Source organism: Equus quagga, chromosome 14, assembly GCF_021613505.1.
Source record: "Equus quagga isolate Etosha38 chromosome 14, UCLA_HA_Equagga_1.0, whole genome shotgun sequence".
In the NCBI taxonomy this organism is placed as follows: Eukaryota; Metazoa; Chordata; class Mammalia; order Perissodactyla; family Equidae; genus Equus; species Equus quagga.
Window position 1 is genome coordinate 71750720 of NC_060280.1, and position 25293 is coordinate 71776012.

The window sequence follows — 25293 nt, forward strand, 5'->3', positions numbered from 1 at the left end:
AATTTTAGAACATTTTCTTCACTTCCCTCCCCACCAAAAAAAGCCCTGTACCCATTAACAGTCACTTCCCATTCCCCCTGCTGCCAGTCCCTGGAAGATACTAAGCTACTTATGAATTTACCTTGTCTGGACAATTTGTATAAATGGAATTATACAATATGTGCCTTTTGTGTCTATTTCTTTCACGTAGCAGAATGTTTTCAGGTTCATCCATAATGTGGTGTGTCTCAGTACTTCATTACTTTTTATTGCAGAATAATATTCCATTATATGGTTATATCACCCTTTGTAATCTAGTCATCGTTTGGTGGACATACAGATGGCTTTTACTCTTTTGACTATTATGAATAATATTGCTGCTTTAAACATTCATGTACAAGTTTCTTTGTGGAAATTTGTTTTCAATTCTTGTAAGTGCTTAGGAGCTGAACTGCTAAGTCATATAGTAACTTTATGTTTAACACTTTAAGGAAGTGGTAAACATTTTCTAAGAGGTAGTATCATTTTGCAATCCCACCTGCATTGTATGAGGGTTCCAATTTTTTCAGATCCTTGGCAAGACTTGTTATTTTCTTTCTTTTTGATTATAGTCATCCTAATGTGTATGAGGTGACATATTATAGCTTTGATTTGCAATTCTCTAATGACTAATGACATTGAACCTCTTTTCATGTTCTAGGCCATTTACACAGCTTTGAGAAAATGTCTCCTCAAATCCTCTGCCCACTTTAAAATTGGGTTGTATTTTTATAGTTGAATTGTAAGAATTTTTTATATGTCTTGGATAAAACTTCCTTTTCTGATATATGACTTTTAAATATTTTCTCCCATCTGTAGGGTGCCTTTTCACCTTCTTGATGGTATTCTTTGAAACACAAAATTAATTTTGATAGCATCCAGTTTATGTTTTCTATGGTCCTTTATGCTTCTGGCATCTTATCTAAGAAAATATCACCTAAGGGCACAAATATTTTCTCTTATATTTTCTTTTAAGGGTGTTATAGTTTTAGCTGTTAGGTTTAGGTCTATGATCCATTTTGAATTTATTTTTGCATATAGTGTGAGGAAGGGGTCTAACTTCATTCTTTCATATGTGGCTATCAAGTTGTTCAAGGACCATAAAAGATTATTCTTTCCCCATTGAATTATCTTGGGATCTTTGTCAAAATCAATTCACCACAGATGTATGAATTTATTTCTGGACTCTTATTCTCATTCCATTGATCTACAAGTCCATATTTATGTCAGTGTCAAACTGTCTCAATTACTGTAGCTTTGTAGTAGGCTTTCAAATTAGGAAGTCTCAGTCCTCCAACTTTGGTATTCTCTTTCAAGTATATTTTGGCTATTATGGATCCCTTACCTTTTTACATGAAGTCTAGGGACAGCTGTTCAACATCTGCAGAAGCAGAGGTGGCATGTTGTTAGGGATTGTGTTGAATCTGAAGATCAGTTTGGTGAGTATTGTCATCTTAACAACATGGAATATTTTGATTCATAATACCAGATGTCTTTCCATCTATGTGGGTCTTCTTTAATTTCTTTCAGCAATGTTTTGTAATTTTCAAGGTACATGTCTTGCTTTTCTTTGTTTAATTTGATCTTATGTATTTTATTCTATTTTATGCTATGGCAAATGGATTTTTTTCTGGATCACTTATTGCAAGTGGATGGAGATACAATTGAGCATTCTATCTTGATGTTGTAGTCTTCAACCTTGTGAGCTTGTTAATTAGTTCTAAGTCTTTTGTAGATTCTTCAGGATTTTCTATATGTTAGATCATGTAATCTGTGAATAGAGATGGTTTTACTTTTTTCTTTAAAATGAAGATGGCTTTTATTTCATTGTCTTGCTTGATCACTCTAGATAAAACTTCCAGTATAAGGTTGAATAGAAATGGTGTGATGGACATTTATCATGTTCCTCATCTTCGAGGATAACATTCAATGTTTCACCAGGTGTGATGTTAGCTGTGGCATTTCTTTGTGGTTGCTGTTGATGTTATTTTATTTTTTAAAAATAAAATAGAATGCTTTTTGACAGGGCATGTGCTCTTCAAACTGCATCATAACCTCGTATTTTTTTTTTTTTTAAATCAAGGTGGTCCTTTGAGTCATTTAAATTTGAAAAATCTTAAGGACATTACATTAAGTAAAATAAGCCAGTCACAAAAGGACAAATACTGTATGATTGCACTTACATGGGGTATCTAAAATAGTCGAATTCACAGAAACATAAAGTAGAATAGGAGTTACCAGGGTCTGAAGGAAGAAGAAGAAAACGGAATTTCTTAATGGATATAGAGTTTCAGATTCTCATGACAAAAAAGTTCTAGAGATCTATTTCACAACAATGTGAACATATTTAACACTACTGAAATGTACACTTAAAAAATGGTTAAGATGGGAAATTTTATGTTATTTTTTTATCACTATGAAAATGGGAAAATCAAAACAAAAAAATAAATAAAATTTAATACAGTGGTGGGATGACTTTCTATCACTCAATTTGAAGTTGTATTCTGTCAGTGGTATAATCACTTCATTACACCTAAATCTTTAGTAAAAACGTGTTATATCCAACACTCATGTGTTAACGATGCTTTAAAAATGAAATAAAAAAGTATCGGCAGTTTTACTAGTTCCAGTCATCAGTGGGTGGTGAAGATGGGAAAGGCCAAAACATGGAGATATTATAGGAAAATGGGGCTGGATGACAGCAGAGGGGCAGGCAGCAGTGTGAGAGGATGTAAGACAAATACCCTTTTCTCAAAACAGTTTCAAGAATGACGGCCCAGGTGGGAAGGAAGCATAGCAGCAAAATTCTTCTAACGTGTGAGATGGTACTTGACCCATTTTATTTGAGTACTTTGAAAATGGTGCCAGGGTATCACCTGCACTGGAGATACATGAATTACATTATTATACTAAACATAGCTAAAAATCATTTTGAAATTTGGAAGGCATTAATTTATACTCATAATTTAATATAACTACTGTGTACTTTGTGTGTACATTGTTTAAAACATAAATGTGTTCCAGTCAGATTTCTAAGGCAGGTATTTATCCTAATTTTTATGCTTATTTTATCCTTGAGTTTAGAACTTTGTAATTCTAATCTGTTATAAGATTTTTAAAATGTTTTGAAAAAAAACTAAAATGATATTTTATTAATTTATGAAAAAGGTGTTTTTAAGTCATTTAAAGCGTTGTTTCTTTGTTAAAAAAACACCAAATGGTTTTTATATACTAGAAATTAAATATACAAGGCAAAAAAGTTTTACTATAAGATTTAAAATGACAAAAATAATCATTAATATTTCTTTGAATGTTCCTGTGCTATATTGTACTTATGCATATAGTTTTTAAGCAAAATGCACTTAATAATTAATTTTGTTTTGAAAGTTTGTCTATTTCACTTTATCGTAACTATTTAAAACCTACATTTTGGAAATGTGACAGACAATTACTCAATCTACACTTGTTTTGAGACTTGAGCTCCATAACACATTGATGTTGTCAGATCTAAACTCCTATTATTTAATGTTAGATTTATCATAACTTCCAAGGTATGAGATATCTAAGGACAACTCAGGAAGCATGAAAAACGATAGATTCATCATGTCAATACCTTCATCATATCAAAGAGAATCTCTGCAATGATACAACTTCATAAAAATTAAAAATACAACACATCAATCTATAGGATATTTTAATGGGGATATTAACATTACTTAAATCCTGATTTTTAGAAACATCCAGTCAGTTAACAGCATTTTAAATATTGCAAATTTCACTTCCTTTAAGTTAAATTTTTTTCTGAAGAAGGAAAACAGTTTTACATGGTGCTGTCACTAACCTCCAGGTAAATAACTTTTAAAAATCACACTTTTGCAATGTCCTGCTATCTGAAGACTAATAGGCCTTCACTCTCGGAAAGACATCTTCACAACCATGAATGAAGTCTATGTCTGTAGATGCAAATGTCAACAAGAGTGGCAGAAAACCATTTCTTATTTTAAGAAAATAAAAAAAATAAAAATATACTTACACTTTTCACATAACTAAATTAAGCAATAATTAACAAAGTAGTAAATATGTGAAAACTGTAAATTCCAAAGATTGAGATTATTATACTATAGAAACAATCATTAGTATTATACTAGAAAATTCTTGGAACTGAGAGACAAAGTACTAAACATAAGATTAAATTTTGGCGTTATATTTACCTATTTCCAGCCATGACTTGCACAGTGTAAGCAAACATACCAGAGATAGACCTTTTAGTGGTTCAGTTGACTTTGTGCTCAATAAAAGTTTACATGAAATTGATAATTTGGGAAAGACAAAGACATTTTGTTTTATTTGTTTCATGCAGTGAATCCAGTTGTGTCCCTTTATTCATACACTGTTCATTGAGCAGTCCATGCATGGATAAGTAACTAATATAAGATTCATCTCTGTAGTATCTTATCTAATCTCTGGTCTAATTAGAATCACTCAATAAACATTAGTATCACTATTATAATTTTTCTCCAGTTATTATGTTTTTTGAATCTAGCATGTGTTTTATACATGCTTTGGTTTTAGAAGAATGGTATTTCCAGAAGATATCAGTATTAGCTCAAGTCCTTTATTACCATTTTTATTTCTCATGGCTGTGTTAAATTTTCTACCGGTACTATTAGAAAACCATTGTCAATCTATATTGAAAAGCCACAGAGTCACCACTAAGAAATTGCTTAAGTGTCTGAATTTTAGTTTCCTCATCTATAAAATGGGAATAATCGACTCATAATGTTGCTGGGGGGGAAAAATAAGACACCATTGATAAAAGTGCCTGGACAGCACATGATACACATTGAACAAATAAGAATATCTCCTGATCTTTCATTCTTATCCAAATATTCACACCCTTGCTTTTTGATACACCGATGATCTCTGATGGTAACTCTTGGATCTCTTTCTTTTGAAGATAGAACAGTCATCACATTGTGCTATGCTCGAAATCATCAGCTTTCTTCTAAACTCATGTCCCAGAGATAGACATATTCTTTCTGCTTTGGTTCCTCATGACTCTGAGGGAGTGCTATTAAAAGCTCTGGTTTGAAGGCAAATGCAATAACACCAAGACAACATGCAAATGTTGCTATAGTCTAAGTACCATGGAAGATTGACATTATGCAGCCCTAATCTCCCAGAACATAACCCCTAAGGGTCAAGGATTACATCAGGTCATACAAAGTGCTTAACACAAGGTGAGTACTCCATAAGTGTTTTTGAAATGATTGAATTTGGACTTTATTTTTTCACACTTTTGAATCTTCTTTATTAGGAAACTCATGTCCTTCCTGGATGTGCAGCTCAAATTGAACAATAGACTTACTGTTAACCATGCAGTTACTTTCCAGAACCACTATTTCTGTATTTTCCAAGTGGTGCCATTAGTCAAGGTACTCACTACATCTGAGTCCATTCCGGATCAGTTGTTGATACACTATTGTCAGTACCTTACATTAAGTTTTTCCATCACATTGATTACTGAGAAGGGTGTTTATGGTATGTCAAAGAGACAAGGGTAGGAGGGCAGACATGAGTAGATAAAACAAGAGATGGAAGATGATACAGACAGGTATTATCTTATATCCTTGATCATTCAGTTATTACATGCTTAACTGTGGGCAAATATCCACCTGCTATAAGCCTCAGCTACATAATATGTAAAATAAGCATGGTAGTATTTGCTCTGAAGAAGGGATGAGAAGAATACAAACAAGTGAAAGTTCTTATAACACTCAATGAAAGTTAACAGAAAAGTTATTTGGACGTTCAGGAACTGAGCAGTACCAAGATCCACTCTTATAGCATAGAATGAAAAAGGAATAGTTCTATCTGATATTTACTTACACGTCTCATATTATTGAGATCTCAGGGTCTTTGACTGCTAACATAGATCAGGGACAAACAGAAAACTGGAATCACCTGGTTGAAAAGACTTGAATTCTGCTTCACACTTCATTGTGTGGTGAGACAATAAATACCTACCATAATTTTTCTTCTTCTCTTCCTGCATAAAATTCCCAAAGGAAAATGACAGAGGGAAATCATTCCACAGTGACTGAGTTCATCCTTGCTGGGTTAACAGAACAGCCAGAACTCCAGCTGCCCCTTCTGCTCCTCTTCCTAGGAATCTATGTGGTCACAGTGGTGGGGAACCTGGGCATGATCACACTGATAGGGCTCACTTCTCACCTGCACACCCCCATGTACTATTTCCTCAGCAGCTTGTCCTTCATTGATCTCTGCCATTCCACTGTCATTACCCCTAAAATGCTGATGAACTTTGTAACAGAGAGGAATATTATCTCTTATCCTGCATGCATGACTCAACTCTATTTCTTTCTTGTTTTTGTTATATCAGAATGTCATATGTTGGCTGTAATGGCATATGATCGCTATGTAGCCATCTGTAACCCATTGCTTTACAATGTCACCATGTCTAATCAGGTCTGTTCCTGGATGGTAGTTGGGGTGTATATCATGGGCTTGTCAGGTGCCACAGCTCACACAGGCTGCATGCTAAGAGTGCTTTTCTGCAAGGCTGATGTAATCAACCATTACTTCTGTGATATTTTTCCACTACTGGAGCTCTCCTGCTCCAGTACTTATATCAATGAAGTGGTAGTTTTGTGTTTCAGTGCATTTAATATCCTTACCCCAACCCTCACTATCTTTGGCTCATATGTCTTCCTCATTGCCGGCATCCTCCACATCCACACAACTGAGGGAAGATCTAAAGCCTTTAGCACATGCAGCTCCCATATCTCAGCTGTTGCTGTTTTCTTTGGCTCTGTAGCATTCATGTACTTAAAACCATCATCAGTCAATTCTATGGACCAAGCGAAAGTGTCTTCAGTGTTTTACACCATAATTATTCCCATGCTGAACCCTTTGATCTACAGCCTGAGGAATAAAGATGTCAAAGTCGCCCTAAATAAAATCCTTGAGAAAAGAACTTACCTATGAAAAAGGATATTTTGCCTTAGCAAAAATTTATAATTCCTCAAGAAGTTTTGGTAAGGAACAGACCAGAGACAGCAGTGTATGTCCACAAGTAATGAAATTATTGAGACTACGTGATTATTTGGAATAAAAGTGCCAGGGGATTCATAGTATCAGTCACATGGAGAGCAGCACCATTTCTCGAATGCCCCAGAGTCCATCTACCCATAATAATCTATACTACATCTAGTGTTGGTGCTATAGTAGTGTGCATAGCTGCCTTCCATATTACCTCTAAACATTTTTTAAAAGTCTTCAAAGGCTTCCATGTAAGTGATTATACTTTATATGCACGAAATATGGTACTTTTTAAGGCAATACTTATTTATATTAATTCAGGAAATAAATCCATCTGGTCAGTATCCTTTGATAGTCTCAATACTTGTGTCCCTGCCCAATAAGAGTATTGACGAATGTTTCTAAAAGTGTGTTCTCTAAAATAGATAATTTTTAACCATTTGGAACCTACAAAATTTAATCTTTAATTCTTCTCAAGTGCACAGAATTGTATTAGGGAATATGGGGCATATGACGTTGATAAGATATAATTCCTATATCATAGCAGGTCACACTATAGTGGAAGGGATTGACAGTAATAAACATCATTGAATATATTATGTGTAATTTGGCTTATATCTTTATGAAACACTCCTGGCTCCACAGTTGTGTGATAATGCTACCGCCTTCACTTTCCAGACAATCCTATATTCATTTTATCTTATCTCTAAAAGATATCTCTTTTTTGCCACTTGCGTCATATAATCTCAGATTTAGAAGCGACATTCTTTTACTATTACAACCATATACATAGCAAGCTAAAACTGAAAAATTGTTTTCTGACTAATGATAAGTATCCTCCTTACCTCAAAATTCTATCCATTCTGGAAAAAGAAATTAAATTTTTTGAGAGGAGGAAGGGGATGTCTAAGCAATAGATTCCCACGTTCACCCCTCTCCCAATAGGTTTCCATTGGTGCTCTTGAAAACAGCAAACAGAAAACTCTTGAAATTTCTCTTGGCAAATAATTGTCTCCATTAATAAGTCTCAGTAGCTCTTGGTGGCATTCTGCCAGTTTCTCAGTTCCTACGTCTTCTCTTGCCAATGGTAGCAGCCTCTGGATGTGTTTTCTCTCTCTCCTTAGAATAACTCCTCAGATTCTTGGATATTTCTGTTTTGTTTTAGAGCTATTTCTAGATGACAAGTCATGTTGTGTTTTTTCTGGATGGCTCAGAGTTTCAAATCCTCCCCAAAAATTTGCATCAAAGAGACAAGCATAGACATCTCCAAAGAACATCATGCTCCTGACTGCTCATTTCTGTTATGCTGAGCCCAGAGATAGGGCACAGGGCTAATGATTCTTTAACTCAGCATGGACATTTACACCTGGTTTAAGTGCATTTTAAAAGCAATCTGTCTCATCGCTCAGACCAAAACAGTGCTTGCTTTATCATCAGCTTGCCTTCAAATACATGCCATTAACACCTCAGTGAGATGTCACCTTTTATCTTACTTCATAAAATCAAAACTTGTAATGAGTAAGAGAAGCTTATTTCTTTTTTAAAATTAGAAGAAACTTCTCTCTTGGCTTTCTATGTACTAATCGTCCTTATCTTCATATCCTATTTTTTACTCCTATAAAAAATATCTATATGTGTGTGTGTATCTATACATATGTATATGTATATATCTATATGTTTATGAGTGACTTTATGTATATGCATGTATTGTATACCAATATGCATTTTATTGTTAGGATATGTTTTACAAAGCATATGTGTTTGTAATTTTTATTTTATTACTATAAACATTAAACAACCAACATCTAGCAAATTTTTTCACATTGATGACTGATTAATAAAAATGACTTTATATGAGAATTTTTTGTGTTTCCAAGCATTCATTTTTGTATTAAAAGTATTAAGAAGGAAAAAGAAATATGTCTGTACTGTTTGGTGGTCTTAAAACAGGTGGAAGACATGCTGTTAAAATAGTAGAATAGATATCAGATAGATTCCAAAGTGGAGATGGAGCTCGACAACAACACAGAGAGATATAGGACCATGGAGAAGGAGACGTACTAGAAATAAGAAAAAACAATAACAAATATATATGATTTATTAGGTACAATTACAGAAGGATATATATTATCAAATATTTTAATAATTGAAAGCAGTATGATAGAGTAAATACGTTCTAACATTAGGCACTATGATAAACTTTCATAATGGTCTCATACATAGTTTGTTTTTAAATCTGATACAAGCATGCATTAATTTATAAAAGAAAACAATTCCTCATGTACAATTAATGTTTTCAGGGATCATCAGTATGTCACAGGACTGAACTTTAGACAGATAACTTTTTATCTTTTGCATTAGTTAAAATTAGGTTTGATTGCATATCACACACACAAACATGCACACACACACACACTCACACATACACACACACAGATATACAGCTCACCATGGTGCCTTAAATCAGAAGATGATTCAGGGCTGGTACAGTGCCTCATCAGGAACATAAACATCTTTTAAATTGTAGCTCTGCAGGCTACAACATGTAGCTTCTATCTGTTGGTCTCAGTAATGAACCCAGACCCATCCTTCACCTCCAGCACCCCATCATCAGAAAGAAAGATATGAAAGTGGAAGGGAATGTCCCTTAACTTGAGAAACACTACCTGGAAGTGACAGATCTCACCTCCACCTATTTCTCTTTGGTGAGGACTTAGCCATATGGCCAAACCTAGCCGCAATAGGGACTAATAAATACTATGATTATCCATATAGCCGTGTGCTGAACTAAGATCCAAGGCATTTATTATTGAAGAAGAAAAGGAGAGTTAAAATTAGGAATAATAGCAGTTCTCCTACTCTTTCAAGTATTTATATTTAGTTATAGATAACTCCATGCTGTTTTCTCTAGAGTTTAACATTTGAATTTAACACTGTATCTGAATAGAATAATAGGTTAAATGTGATTAAAATAAAAGCAATTCATAAATAAAATATACCAATATTTTGATAACTATTAGGATTGTCTAGAAAGCTGTATGTCATGCTGGGTGAGGTAGTTCCAATAGTATCTCAACAGTGCTGGGTTCATTCCCATGGCCTTGTCTTCATTCATGCTGCTTTCCACCTTGATGCGGCTTCCTGATTACATTCTCCTTTTCCAAATTTTACACACTTTTCAATGACAAACACAAATTTTAATTCTCCATGCATTTTTTACTACACCAGGCTATTATCAGGCACATTTCTGGTTCAGCATGCATACTAAAATAATGATGTTTTTTGTCATATTGTTTACTATTAATGCATGCTTGTGGATATTATCTCCATCAAAATTGTCAAAAATACTTAAGAATAAAAATTGTGTCTTCCTTTGTACCGTATTTCTTGTTGTAAGGTTTGATAAGTACTGATGAGCAACATTTTCCTTAGGACATATGAATTATTCTCTTTAGTTTTTACCCCTTTCACAGCAATTTGAAAAAATTCCTTTACAAAAATGATTAAAGCCCCATATAAAACAATAATTTAAAGCATTTCAAAATAAATTTGACTAAGAAAATTTAATGTAACTATTGCCAAAAATTATATAACATTTACTGAATATTTTGGATAAAGACGTGAAATACAATTTTAACTTCCAAAAAATAATTTAGGATTTATATGGAACTAAAATAATCTCTACAACACATATATTCGCTTGTTCCTCATCGTTACTTTTTTAATTTTAGAGGAAAATAAAATCATCGTTTCTCCTTGTTAGGCTTTTTAGGAATGCCTTATGGGTTTATGGTAATATCTAGCAGATTCCTTCATTCAAGTCACAAGTTAAAATATTCCAAGCATCACTGTAATATGAGTACATCATGATTCCTAAATACAGTCAGTACAAATCAATAAAAACGAATAGTTTTGAATCTTACACACGATGTTTACTTTCCCTGATTTTCTACTTTCTCCTGTAAGAAACAACTTTAGAAAATCTTCTTAGTGTAGGTCTTAAAAATTTCCTAAAATTTTGCATTTTTCAATGGCTTGGCATCAAATTCATTGGAGCTCTAGCACTCTCTCACACATCCTCGTTTTCAATCCATAGTCTAACAAGAACAATAAATCACACCCATGTGACACTGTTAAACACTTGAGAACCAATGGGGATAAAGGGAAATTCTAATCGTTTCTTTTCCCAAGAGTTGATTCTTGTGGGAAGTCATTATCACTGTTTGTTCCTAGTCAGATTTGTAGTATCTATACCTAGAGGATAAAATCATCATATCATATCAACAAACCTTTGCAGAGGACCAGATGGCTTTGGGCACTGGCTTCATCAGAGATCAAGACCAGTGACTCAAAATAATTGCCAAAGGAGACTTTTAGTCCATGACCTCCTTAGTGTGAAGGAGTACTGGAAAGTTAGTACTCAGAACTATCCACCAGCATCATCAGGTCATTCTTCCCTCCACAGCAATGGACAAGAAAGAACACAGTGTTGAGCTCTCTGGGAAGAAGGAGGGGTATGTTTGAATCTCAGTCCCTGACTACCAAAATCTTTGTCTTCTGTTCTAGCTACCTCCCAGTGCACATAGAGATGCACATAGCTATTTAACAATATTCACCTGTCCTCATTCTAAGTTCACATTCTTTGATGAAAACAGGTTCCTTTATTATCTCCCTGTCCCTTTCAGTATAAAAATATAGCAAACATTTTTTGTTCACTCATTTCAACTCAGGCAGACTGAGGGCTTTGTTCACTTATACGAATCCATGTTAACTTATCTCTAACTCTCCTTCAATGATTTTATTAAACACATATTTATTGAGGCTCACTATATGCAAGGCTCACTATCGAGGCTCACTGTGACAAAGACTGTATTGAGTTTACAGTCTATTAGAGAAGGAAAAACAGTAAATAATTCATAATCATTAATACAGAATTAAGTGCTCAGTGTAAATATAAGGAAAGTTTTCATGGGCATATAAAAAATGATCTTGTTAACTGGGGCTTTCACTATTAAAGTCTTTAACTAGGGGCCGGCCTGGTGGTGTGGCAGTTAAGTTCACATGTTCTGCTTCGACGGCCCGGAGTTCCCCAGGTTGGGATCCCGGGTGTGGACATGGCACTGCTTGGCAAGCCATGCTGTGGCAAGTATCCTACATATAAACTAGAGGAAGCTGGGCACGGATGTTAGCTCAGGGCCAGTCTTCCTCAGCAAAAAGAGGAGGATTGGCAGCAGATGTTAGAACTAAAGGATCTCAACTATCAAATAGACTTCATAATACAGAGGGAATAGAAGAAGAGAAAAACCAAGAGAACACAATGAGGCAAAACTGAGTCTACCAAATACTCTTTTGTGGAACAGCTAAATCAGTCGATACTTGTTGGGACATAAAAAAGAAAACTTTTTCTTGATAGCATAAAGATTTGAAAGTCCAAGAAATTGGTTTGTACTTTATTTGGATACCATGGAAGATATTGACAGTTTTAAGAGGTTAACATTTTAGTAAAAAATTCTAAATGTCTGTATTATTGTGTGTATTAATGGAAAGGAAAAACAAAAAGATATACTGAAGAAACAAATTTAAAACTCTGCTTGCCATTATGAGAATGAAAATGTTGGGTATGTGAAAGATATAACAGAGAGAAACTGAACAGATTACAATTAAAACAACATTGGAATTTATTAAGTTCTTACCAAGAGTCAGGAACTGGTCAGCACCTTTCGGGCATCATTTAATTTAATTTTATGTGAGACAGAAATAGTAATGTTTGACATTTGGTAATAACTATCATGCCCCACATACATTTTTGCTTTGCTAGCTAAATATCCTCAGTTATTTCAGCGTTTCTTCAAAAGATAATACTTTTAGATAATTTTTATGAATTTTCTAGGTTTTCTACTTCACATAATGTATTGTAACCCAAGTTTTTTTTTTTCTGAGGAAGATTAGCCCTGGGCTAACTGCTGCCAGTCCTCCTCCTTTTGCTGAAGAAAACTGGCCCTGAGCTAACATCAGTGCCCATCTTCCTTTACTTTATATGTGGGATGCCTACCACAGCATGGTGTGCCAAGCAGTGCCATGTCAGCACCCGGGATCCAAACCTTTGAACCCCTGGCCACCAAGAAGCAGAATGTGCGCACTTAACTGCTGCGCCACCGCACTGGCCTCCCCCGCCAAGATAAAAAGACTAAGCCAACTATTGCTTGAGTTTTAAGGAAGAATATGAATTTCCATTTTCTAGAATTCACTCATTTTCTTTGCAGTTCTAAGCAAAATATATATATATATGTCTTTTTTAAAAATAGATAACTGTTGACTAATACTGAATTTAAATGAAAATTTCTAATTGTATTTTGCATGTGCTGTGCTAATCCATATCTCTATCATCTTTAAATGCTATAGAAAGTGCATGCAAATACATGATAAGAAGACACCTAGCATTTTTATTCCAAAGCTTTTCTCATATTTTGGGAATAAAAGTAGTTTTCTGACCTCCACCAGTATAACCATGAAGTCCAGTTAACATAAACCATTCATAGTCTACTGCTTGTCTGGGCATGGTGGTGGAATACACAATTTACAAAGCCATTGTATTACTTCCCTGGGATGATTCAAATTAGAAACAAAGGAAGACGATACTTTACTCTTGAAGAAATTGCTGAAATATAAGTATGTTCCATTCTCGTCTTGTGAAGTAGTAGGGGGATGGTGGAAGCCAGGACATACGAAGAGCAGAATTTCAGGTGAAATCATGCTGATAGTTACCCTAGTCATTCAGGAATTTTAAGCTGGAATTCTAGTAAGTAAAATAATTCAGACCAAAATAATTTTTTCACAGACTTTTGAATCCTCTGTTTACTAACGGTAGAAAGCATTTGCTATTCCTTTCTTCTGAGACAAATGAAAATTTAATCATTGTCTCATTTGACATGCAGGTTATGAACATATACATATAGAATATAAGAAGAGAAAAAGAGTCTTTAAAAATAACAGTAGTAAGCTTCCTACTAACTGACTCAAAAATCCAAAAACTTGTGTTTTCTCTTAAAAATTAGAAATATCTTAATTAAAAGTTTCTTGAATTTGTGATTCTTTCCCTGGTTAATTGGGATGATAGACCTAGAGAAGTGGAAGAGACTCCAGAGATACCTGCATTATGAGTCTCCTCTGATGAGGTATAAAGTAATGATCTCTACAGAGTTACTCTCCCTTTTACACACACATACACACACACACACACACACACACACTCAAATACACTCATTTTCTCTTTTTTATACTTAGAATCCTATGAGAGGATAATGAACACTGGAAATCATTCCATAGTAACTGAGTTCATCCTCGCTGGGCTAACAGATCATGCTGAACTCCAACTACCACTCTTCTTCCTCTTCCTAGGAATCTATGTGGTCACAGTGGTGGGGAACCTGGGCATGATCACATTGATAGGACTCAGTTCTCACCTGCACACCCCCATGTACTATTTCCTCAGCAGCTTGTCCTTCATTGATCTCTGCCATTCCACTGTCATTACTCCCAAAATGCTGGTGAACTTTGTGACAGAGAAGAACATCATTTCCTACCCTGAATGCATGACTCAGCTTTATTTCTTCATCATTTTTGCTATTGCAGAGTGTCACATGTTGGCTGCAATGGCATATGACCGCTATGTTGCCATCTGTAACCCCTTGCTTTACAACGTCATCATGTCTTATCACATCTGCTTCTGGCTCACAGTGGGAGTTTATATTTTGGGCATCCTTGGATCCACAGTCCATACAGGCTTTATGTTGAGACTCTTTTTCTGCAAGACCAATGTAATTAACCATTATTTCTGTGATCTCTTTCCACTCTTGGAACTTTCCTGTTCCAGCATCTATATCAATGAATTATTGGTTCTAGTCTTGAGTGCATTTAACATTCTGACTCCTGCCTTAACTATCCTTGCCTCCTACATTTTCATCCTCTCCAGCATCCTCCAAATCCACTCTACTGGGGGCAGGTCCAAAGCTTTCAGCACATGCAGTTCCCACATCTCAGCTGTTGCTGTTTTCTTTGGATCTGCAGCATTCATGTACCTGCAGCCACCATCTGTGAGTTCTATGGACCAAGGGAAAGTGTCCTCTGTGTTTTATTCTATCATTGTGCCCATGCTGAATCCCCTGATCTACAGTCTGCGGAATAAAGATGTCAAATTTGCCCTGAAAAAAATTCTGGACAGTAAAAATTTTCATGAATAGAATCATGATGTCATACGAGAAACAGGCTTTTGGTTTGCTGACATATGTAATGGGTTGGGTTTATTATTCAAATTTTTGGAAATTAAGTGACACTTCCTCATATAACATATCTCCAAAATTCACCTCCAGGCCATCTTGCTCTGTCCCACCAGGACATGAATCAACCCTTTGTCCAGTGTATCCATGCTATATTGTACAGAAAAAAACATAGTGTATGTAGGGTTTAGTACTATCTGCAGTTTCAGGCATCCGCTGGGGGTCTTAGAACATATCCCCCATGAATAAGGGGGGACAACACTACATCATTATAAAATAGGATTTATACTAGAAATGAAAGATTGGTTTAACATTCAAAAAATCAGTCATGGGGCTGGCATGGTGGCATAGTGGTTCAGTTGACAGACTCCGCATTGGTAGACCACAATTCATGGTTTCAGATCCCAATCACGGACCTACACACCACTTATCAAGCCATGCTGTGGCAATGTCCTACATACAAAATAGAGGAAGATTGGCACTGATGATAGCTTAGGGACAATCTTCCTCAAGCAAAAGAAAAAATCAGTAAAGGTAATTCACCATACATACAGGCTAAAAAATAAATATCCTTATGATCATTCAAATAGACACAGAGAAAGAATATTACAAAACCCAATAAATATTTCTAATAAAAACTCATAAAATCAGGAATAGATGAATGTTTCTTAACCTGTAAAAGGGCATCAACTAAGATCTGTGACATACTTAATGGTGAAACACTGAATATTTCATCGGTCAGTTTTGCATTTATGATCTCGGTTCTAACTTCACCTTTTTGCTGCCTCTGTGATAATGAAGCTGAACATTGTGAACTATTTCTTCTTTGTCCTCTGGTAAGGTGTTAAGTCCTGTCAATAGTGGGCATTTGGGGAGGAAGAGGACTTCTCTTCCTGGTTTTTGGTTTGGCTCTCTTAACAAAAATGTACAGAGCACATTTTTTTTCCATTGTTTGCTCTCTCATGTTTTATCTAGTACAAGCAGTGTGGAACTTCCCTCCAGCATTTGGACACCATACACTTTCTCCAGCACTTAACTGAGGCAGTGTGGCATTGCCAGGAGTCTCAGAAAAAACCTGAAATCTAACCCAGATCACTGATTTCCACACCTTCTCCTCAGCTTGGGGCACATGCATGTACCCTGGGGGTCCCACATGGCTGACAATCTAGCAAGCCAGATTTTCAGTCTTTATCTCATGCAGCCAGCCCGGAGCCACCCCAGCCCAAGAAGGACATGAGTTTGCGCTAGATTCAGCCCCGGCAGAGGAAGGACTCTTCCTGGAGTGTTCTATAGCACCCTAAATAGAGTACTGCTCCTTAAGTCTACTATTCCTATATTCTTTAGAATTCTCCTATGCTCTCAAGATCTAAATTCCTGTTAGTCTAATCCCCATTAAAATATTTTTATTATTACTCTCAATGTTCAAATCATTGTGTGATTCCTATCTCTTGATTAACATATTTTCCATCCAATATCAAAAACAAAGCAAAGATGTTTGCTTTCATCATTTCTCTTCAATATTGTGCTGGAGATTTGGCCAGAGCAAAAGGTCAAAAAAAGAAATAAAAGACACCCATTTTGAAAATAAAGAAATAAGTCTTTATTTGCAGATGATATAATCATTTATGTGGAAAATCCTATGGAATCTACCAAGAAGTTACTAAAAATAAACATCAAATTTAACAAAGTTTCAGTTATTCTATGTATGTAACAACTATACCATAAAGTGCAGGTGTGTGTGTGGGGGGGGCGCAATGACCTATAATGTTTCATATTTCTATATTTTATGTGAAGTGGTATATTACTAACTGTAAGAGAACTGTATTTAAGGATATATATTGTCCTGCCAATATTAAGGGCAAAAATTTGCTCTTGCCTCTTTGCAGTCAATCCCCAGCACCTCATCCCCTGTAACAATGAATCTGTTTTCTGTCACTACCTGTTTGTTTTACTTTTTCTAGAATTTTATACAAATGAGATTTATAATGTAAACTATTTTGTGTCTGGATTCGTTCATTTAACATAATTCTTTTGACATTTATCCATGTTTTGGTGTGTATCTGAAGTTACTTTCTTTTTATTGTTAAGAAATATACCATCTTATGGATATAATACAATTTGTTTATCTATTCAACTGTTGATGAATATTTCAGCTGTTTCCAGTTTTCTTCTTTTTACTATTCTTAATAAAACTACCATACACATTCATGTATAAGATCTTGTGTAGAGACATGTTTTCATTTTGGGGGGATAAATGATACAGGAGTGACATTGTATCTTATGTAAATATATATTTAACTTTGTAAGAAACGTTCTGTTTTCCAAAGTGGTCATGCCATTTTACATTCCCACTAACAATGTATGAGATTTCCATTTGCATGCTAACAGCTGGAATTATTTATCTAAATTCCTTAATATAATGCTTTGCATAATATAGTGCTCACAAATGTAAGTATGGTTTACAATAATAGCATATTTTAACGTATATGTATAATATTATTTGATACCTCTTATATATAAGGGTACAAAAATGTTTCTTTCTCTCAGTCTCTTTCTCTCTCTTTATATATATATTTTTTCTCCTGAATTTCTACATATACACTGAAAAATTGAAACAATGACTTCTACGAACCTTAATAATTTTCATTATTGTATAATCATTTATAGGAAATTCTGTTTATATCCCCCTCATCTGTGTCCTTAACCAAGCTCCAACCCTCTTTCTCAGTTCTTTTATTCAGCACATTGAAGTAGCAGTCAATCAAAGTCTGCTCACCTGTAAGGAAGTGTTCCAGACACACAATATTCTCCTCTAGTCATCTTAGATTCCTGCAGCCACTGCAATTCCAAAGCAAAGAAGCTTTCTGATGTGTGCACATGGGGCATCCTGCTCGACTCTGAGTTCTAGTGGAAAGGATTCCAAGCAAGAGATCATTTACATCTTGTTTCTCAGAGTGGTCCATATACTAGTAACTTGGGTAAAATCTGAGAGTTTGTTAAAAATGCATAATCTCAAGCCATATACCGGATTTACTGAATGAGAATCTGCATTTGAACAAGATCCCCAGTTCATTCTTGTAAAAGCTAAAGTTTGAGAAGTCTTTTAAAAATATTGAAATCAGATCTCACATCTTAAGATTTTGACTTAATTGATGTAGGGTATAACCTTGATTTTGATATGTAAAGAAACTCCCTTGGTGATATTAAATATCCAGGCATAATTTAGAAATGCTAATGTAATCCAACTGTAAACTCCTTTAAAAAGAATTGAACCTAATACACTTAATGATGTTTTATAAGAGCTTGCCTGATGTGACTGTCCAATTTACGTTGAATCATGCTGCAATCTAAGACTACTTATCAATATTCCAGCTTTGGAAAAAAAGTGAAAAATTATAAGAAAGGAGGAATAGGGGACACAGGTGCCAAATAATAAAATATTTTCTTTAAATATACAATTTAGCAAGTAGAATTATTATTAGTGAGGTCCTCAAGAAAGAAAATATTACAAAAATACTCTGAGTTATATATAGATTGACTTTTGAATCAAGTAAGTGTGTTGGCTACTTATACATAATAAAAACATATTATTTAAAAGGAAAACTTTGTTTAGTTCATTATTCTAAAATTTTTATTAACATTAAAAATAAAACTTGCCAGGATGTCCACTGGTCCTCTAAAATTTTCTATTCGCAGTGTGAACTGTAATCCAATAGCTCTGCCCAGGAGCTTGTAAGAAATGCAGAATCTCAAATCTCACTTAGAACTGCTGGACTAGCATCTGTATTAAAAAATCCTGAGCTGGCCCAGTGGCATAGTGGTTGAGTTCACATGCTGCCTTCGGTGGTCTGGGGTTCACAGGTTCAGATCCTGGGTGTGGACCTACACACTGCTTATCAAGTCATGCTGTGGCAGCATCCCACATACAAAGTGGAGGAGAATTGGTACAGATGTTTGCTCAGTGACAATTTTCCCCAAGCAAAAAGAGGAGGATTGGCAACAGAGTTTAGCTCAGGGCCGATCTTCCTCACACACACACACACACACACAAATCCTCAAGTGGTCCTGTGAACAAATCTTTATCACTAATTGATAGGTTTAGGATTGAGAAAGAATCTCTGTTGAAGGAATAAGTTAAACAACTGGGAAATAAAAAATAGCAATTGCTTCTTTTCTCATGAGCTTGTTCCCCGAGAAACGGAAATCCTTGGAGAGTATTGTCTCCCTGTTTTTTGTATCTGGAATATCTAAATGAAGGACAAACATTCAGCACAGCAATCAGAACTCCTCAGAGGACTGTCAAAGGTGAGGATGTTTGCTACCTTGAAGCTGGAAAACACAAACTGGAGACTTACAATTGGAGATGCTGACCTGTGATGCAGACCAGCTTCAAAAGTGGCTCTGAGACCCAAAGCTGTGCCTGCCCTTTCAGCACCAAGGATAACAAAATGTTGGGTACCTATGACTCTCAACACTAACATTAGCACTATTCTGAGTCAAAGAGAACAAGTAGCAAACAAAATTTGACATTGAGGTTTCCAGGAAGAAGAAATGTGAGCGTGCTTATTTCACACTTGTGATTTGAGGATATTAAGTCTGGAATTAATTACCTTGGGAATTCAGGCAAGTATTCCTCAACATATTCATTAATCCATTTAAATATTCATTTATTCATAAAATAAGTTTTTTAGCTTCCTGTGATGCGGCAGATGTGTGTTACTTACTTGGGGTACAGAGGAGATTAAATCTGATATGATCCATCCTCTTGCTTATACTGTAGCTTTAGTCTGAAAATGTGCTGTTTAGAAATGGTAGTTTTCCGAGCATGTAGTAAGATGGTCCAATCAATGACAATGAATTGGAGGCTTCCATGATGGCATCAGTTTTAAATGATATTTGAAAAGATAAAATATTTACCAGATAACAGAGATAAACGGAGTTGGTAAAACTATTATTTCATGTGAAAAGATGAGCAAATAAAACTACAGGTAGCTGAGAAAATGTGATGTATTCCACAAACTGAAAAGTTTCTGGACTTGAAACAAAAGTTTATGAAACAGAAAGGAACAAAATGTGAATTAACTCTGGAGAGTGACAAGAGATAGTGTGGATATTCATACTTTATCTTAAAAGCAATGAAAAAATCCTTTCTCGGTGTCCCTGAAAGTGGGTCATCATCTGATTTATGGTTGTGTGCATTCATTGATTAGAAATAAGTATCTCTGTCCATTTCTAAGTGCTCAAATCTTTAGAATATTTGTCCTTACTCCTAGTAAAGGGTGTATTCTAAGATCTTTCAAATACCATGCATAAAATGTCTTCCTCCCTTTAGATTCCCTTCAGATATATGATGATATCTGATAATTATCCCATTACCTTGAAATATTTTCCAAGTTCTTCACTGTTTTTATTTGCCTTGTAACTTATCAATGTCTCTCCTTTAAAATAATATCTATAACTAAACACAAAGCTACAGATATAATTTAAGTGTAGCACAGGGCTCCCTGACCTCACGACACACATATAAAATGGTAATATTTGTGTGATACAACAGGGTTAGTGGAGCAGACTGCTTGTGGCCAGTGGTGACCAGATAGGAGTCTATGGATGCTACTCGCTCAACCAACTCAGTCAAGGACTAAGAAGAGCAAGACCTCAGCACCACTATGAGCTATTCATGACATTTTAGTTTTGTGGAAGTCTAGTTGAGAAGCTGTGTTCTAGATCTTTTGGGGATTATTACCGATCACACTCTACACTCAATTCTGAACTATCTAGATTATGTATAATATTAGAGAAACCTCTATTCTTTTTTTTTTTTTTGGAGGAAGTTTAGCCCTGAGCTAACTGCTGCCAATCCTCCTCTTTTTGCTGAGGAAAGCTGGCCCTGAGCTAACATCCATGCCCATCTTTCTCTACTGTATATGTGGGATGCCTGCCACAGCATGGCTTGCCACGCAGTGCCATGGCCACACTGGGGATCCGAACCAGGGAATCCTGGGCTGCCAAAGCAGAATGTGTGCACTTAACCACTGCGCCACAGGGCCAGCACTGAGAAATCTCTATTATTTTCAAATATTAAAACTTACATCTATAATTTTTATTTGTTAGTTAATTACTCTGTTAGTCTAAGTCTTAATTAGCCTAAGACTTTTTATCTATATTACTTTGATTTTTCTAGCTACTTAATCATGTTACCTATAAATAATAGTATTGTTTATTCCTTTTCAATTCTTACTATTTTATTTCTTTTGCTTGCCTTATTGAGTTTGCTAGAATATTCAGTAAAATGATGAATAGGATTGGAGATATCAAGCAAGCATCTTTGTCTCCTTCTCATCACAGAGGAAAGTTTTCCATGTTTCACTAGTAAATTTGTCGTTTGCTTTACATGCTTTTCAAACAGTTTTAAGAACTTATTATCTATTCTGAGCTTTCTAAGAGATTATTTTATTTTTACTGTTGAAAGTTTCCTTTGTCTATATTTTAGGAGAAAACCTGTAAGATTGGTATTATTACTGTCTTAAATGTAAACATGAGGGAAAACGTCTGCAAAGGTATTGTAGCTTGCATTATGAACCAGCATATAAATGATTCTGTAAAACTTCTATGTGCCTTTAAAAATAATATGCATTCTTTAGTTGATGCATGCCATGAGAATTTATATATATATATACATACATTCAAATTTATGAATCTTGTTCAGATCTTTATCCTTCTTGATTCTTTATTATTACTAATTTATCATGTATTTTATTTTATTAATATTTTATCAAGTTTATACCAAGATATAATTTATCAAGATAAATAAAAAAATGAATATACCCATTGTAAGAATAAAGTTCACTTTATATGAGTTTCGACAAATGCATACACTGTGCCCTCATGAAACCGACACCTCAATAATGATATGACACATTTTTATCATCCTAAATGTTCTCTCATCTCCTTTCCCAGTCATTCTCCATGTCCCACCACAGTCAGCCACTGACCACATTTCCACCGCTATAAATTAGTTGTGCTTTTCTAGAACTTTATATAAATGGAATTGTACAATATGTCCTCTTTAAGTCTGGCTCCTGTTACTCAACATGATGTTTTTAAAATTAATCTGTGTAGTTGCATGTATCTGTGATTTATTACTTTTTATTGATGAATAGTATTCCATTCCTTGAATATAACATAATTTATTTATCTATCCATTGGTTGAATATTTGGGTTATTTCTAGTTTTTGGTTGTTAGTAACAAAGCTTCCACGTGTATTTTTGTACAAGTCACTGTGTGGACATGTGCCTACATTTTTCTTGGGTAAATACTGAGGAGTAGAAATGTCAGGTTGAATTGTAAGTGCATGATTGACTTTTTAGAAATTGCTAAACAGTTTTCCAAAATGGTTGGACAAATTTACACCCTTCCTCACCAGCTATGTATGAGAGATTTAGTAGCTCCATATCCCCTCAATACTTTGGTTTTTATAAGTTTTTGCAATTTTAATGTAGATGTGTCGTTGTTTGTCATGATGTTAGTATAGTTTTCATTTCCTTGATGAATAGTGATTATAGTGTCTTTGCATGTGCTCATTGCCTATTCCTTTGTCTTCTTCTGTGATATATTTGTTCACATGGTTTTCTTATCTTTTAATTTGCTAGATTCTCCTCATATTATTGTCTTGTCAGTATTATTTACATGTATTGAATAAAACTTAGTTTGTGGTTTGCTTTAAATTTTCTAATAGTTCCTTTTTAAAAAAAATGTATTGTGGTCTAAATAGTTTATAACATTGTGAAATTTTAGTTGTACATTAATATTTGTCAAACACCATATAAATGTGCCCCTGCATCCTTTGTGCCCACCCTCTCTCCTTTTCCCCCAGTAACCACTAAATTGTTCTCTTTGTCCGTGTTTGTTTATATTTTACTAGTGAGTGAAATCATATGGTGTTTGTCTTTCTCTATCTGGCTTATTTCAGTTTCATGATGCCCTCAAAGTCCATCCATTTGGTTGTGAATGAGACAATTATGACTTTTTTATGGCTGAATAGTATTCCATTGTGTGTGTATGTGTGTATATATATATGTTTTCTTTATCCATCTTCTCTATCCAATCATCAGTCGTGGAGAACTTAGGTTGCTTCTATGTCTTGGCTATTGTGAATAATGCTGCAATGAACATAGGGGTGCATAAGTCTTTTTGTATTGTTGATTTCAAGTTCTTTGGATAAATATCCAGTAGTGGGATAGCTAGGTCATATGGTAATTCTAGTGTTAATTTTTTGAGAAATCTCCATACTCTTTTCCAAAATGGCTGCACCAGTTTGCATTGCCAACAGCATTTCTTTGGAAAACTGTGTGTTCATATCCTCTGCCTCTTTTTAGATTGGGTTCTTTATTTTTTTTGTAGTTCAGTTGTGTGAGCTCTTCATATATTATGGAGAGTAATACCTTATCAGATGTATGATTTGAAAAAATTTTCTCCCAGTTGGTGGGCTACTTTTTCATTTTGATCCTCATCTCCTTGGGCTTCCAGAAGCTCTTTAGTCTGATGAAGTCCCACTTGTTTATTTTTTCTTTTGTTTCCCTTGTCTCAGTAGACATTGTATTTATAAAGATCCTTTTAAGGCTGACATCAAAGAGTGCACTGCCTATATTTTCTTCCAGAAGTTTTATGATTTTAGGTCTTACCTACAAGTCTTTGATACATTTTGAGTCTATTTTTGTGTATGGAGAAAGACAATGATCTACTTTCCTTCTTTTGCATGTGGCTATTCAGTTTTCCCAGCACCGTATTGAAGAGGCTTTCCTTCCTCCATTGTATATTCTTGGCTCCTTTGTCAAAGATTAGCTGTCCGTATATGTGTGGTTTTATTTCTGGGCTTTCAGTTCTGTTCCATTGATCAGTGTGCCTGTTTTTGTACCAGTACTATACTGTTTTGACTACTATAGCTTTGTCATATGTTTTGAAGTCAGGGATTGTGATGCCACCAGCTTTGTTCTTGTTTCTCAGGATTGCTTTGGCTATTTGGAGTCTTTTGTTGCCCCAGAAGAATTTTAAGATTCTTTGTTGTATTTCTGTGAAGAATATCATTGGGATTCTGAATAAGATTGCATTGAATCTGTATATTACTTTAGGTAGCATTGCCATTTTAACTATGTTTATTCTTTCAGTCCATGTATGTGAAATACCTTTCCATTTATTTGTGTCACTGTTGATTTCTTTCAGTAATGTCTTACAGTTTTTCTTGTATAAGTCTTTCACTTCCTTAGTTAAATTTGTTCCTAAATACTTCATTCTTTTTGTTGTGATTGTAAATGGGGCTGTATTCTTGAGCTCTTGTTCTGTTGGTTCATTATTAGAGTATAGATATGCCGCTGATTTTTGTACATTGACTTTGTCTAATACTTCCTTTAGACGAGCAGCTTTTAATTTGATAAAACAGAATTTATAATATTGTATAGTTTGTGTGTGTGTGTGTCCTAACAAATCTTAGTCCATCTCAATGTGTTGAAGATTTTCTTTAGTGTTTTCTCCAGAAGTTTAATAATTTAGCCTTTATAGTTAGATTTAAGATTCAAGTTCAATTTTGTTTGACTGTGAGTAGAATGCTTTAGATTTTCTGTTTCCTTTTTATATTATTCAAGTGGAATTCACTTGGAACTTTATTTTGATGTATATAATTATACAATCTGTTTAGTGCTTAGCTGAAAAAGGGGCTGGATTTGTGATTCTATATCCCTTTATTTTATGACTGTTTTGCATATCTTCTTAATCAATGAAGATAAGAGAGATGAAAGGGTTAAGCATTATAATTACTATTTCTGTATTTTGAAGTGTGTAATTATCCCTTATTTTCTAAATGATAGCGTACTGTAAGTACCAAAAACCCAATAATTGCTATTATTATTTTCAGAGTGCTAACCTCTGCTAATTATTATTATT

At 34.7% G+C, this 25293-nt stretch overlaps 2 protein-coding genes across 2 annotated transcripts; both read left to right on the forward strand.

The window, feature by feature from the left end:
* Positions 1-6090: 6090 nt before the first annotated feature.
* Positions 6091-8701, forward strand: LOC124225146 (olfactory receptor 8G1-like). Its single transcript, XM_046637610.1, has 2 exons — positions 6091-7012; positions 8694-8701. The coding sequence occupies exons 1-2, from the start codon at positions 6091-6093 to the stop codon at positions 8699-8701; spliced, it is 930 nt and encodes a 309-aa protein (XP_046493566.1).
* A 5668-nt stretch (positions 8702-14369) lies between these two features.
* Positions 14370-15320, forward strand: LOC124225592 (putative olfactory receptor 8G3). The gene has a single exon (XM_046638255.1). It carries the CDS (start codon positions 14382-14384, stop codon positions 15318-15320), a length of 939 nt encoding a protein of 312 aa, XP_046494211.1. The 5' UTR covers positions 14370-14381.
* Positions 15321-25293: the final 9973 nt, after the last annotated feature.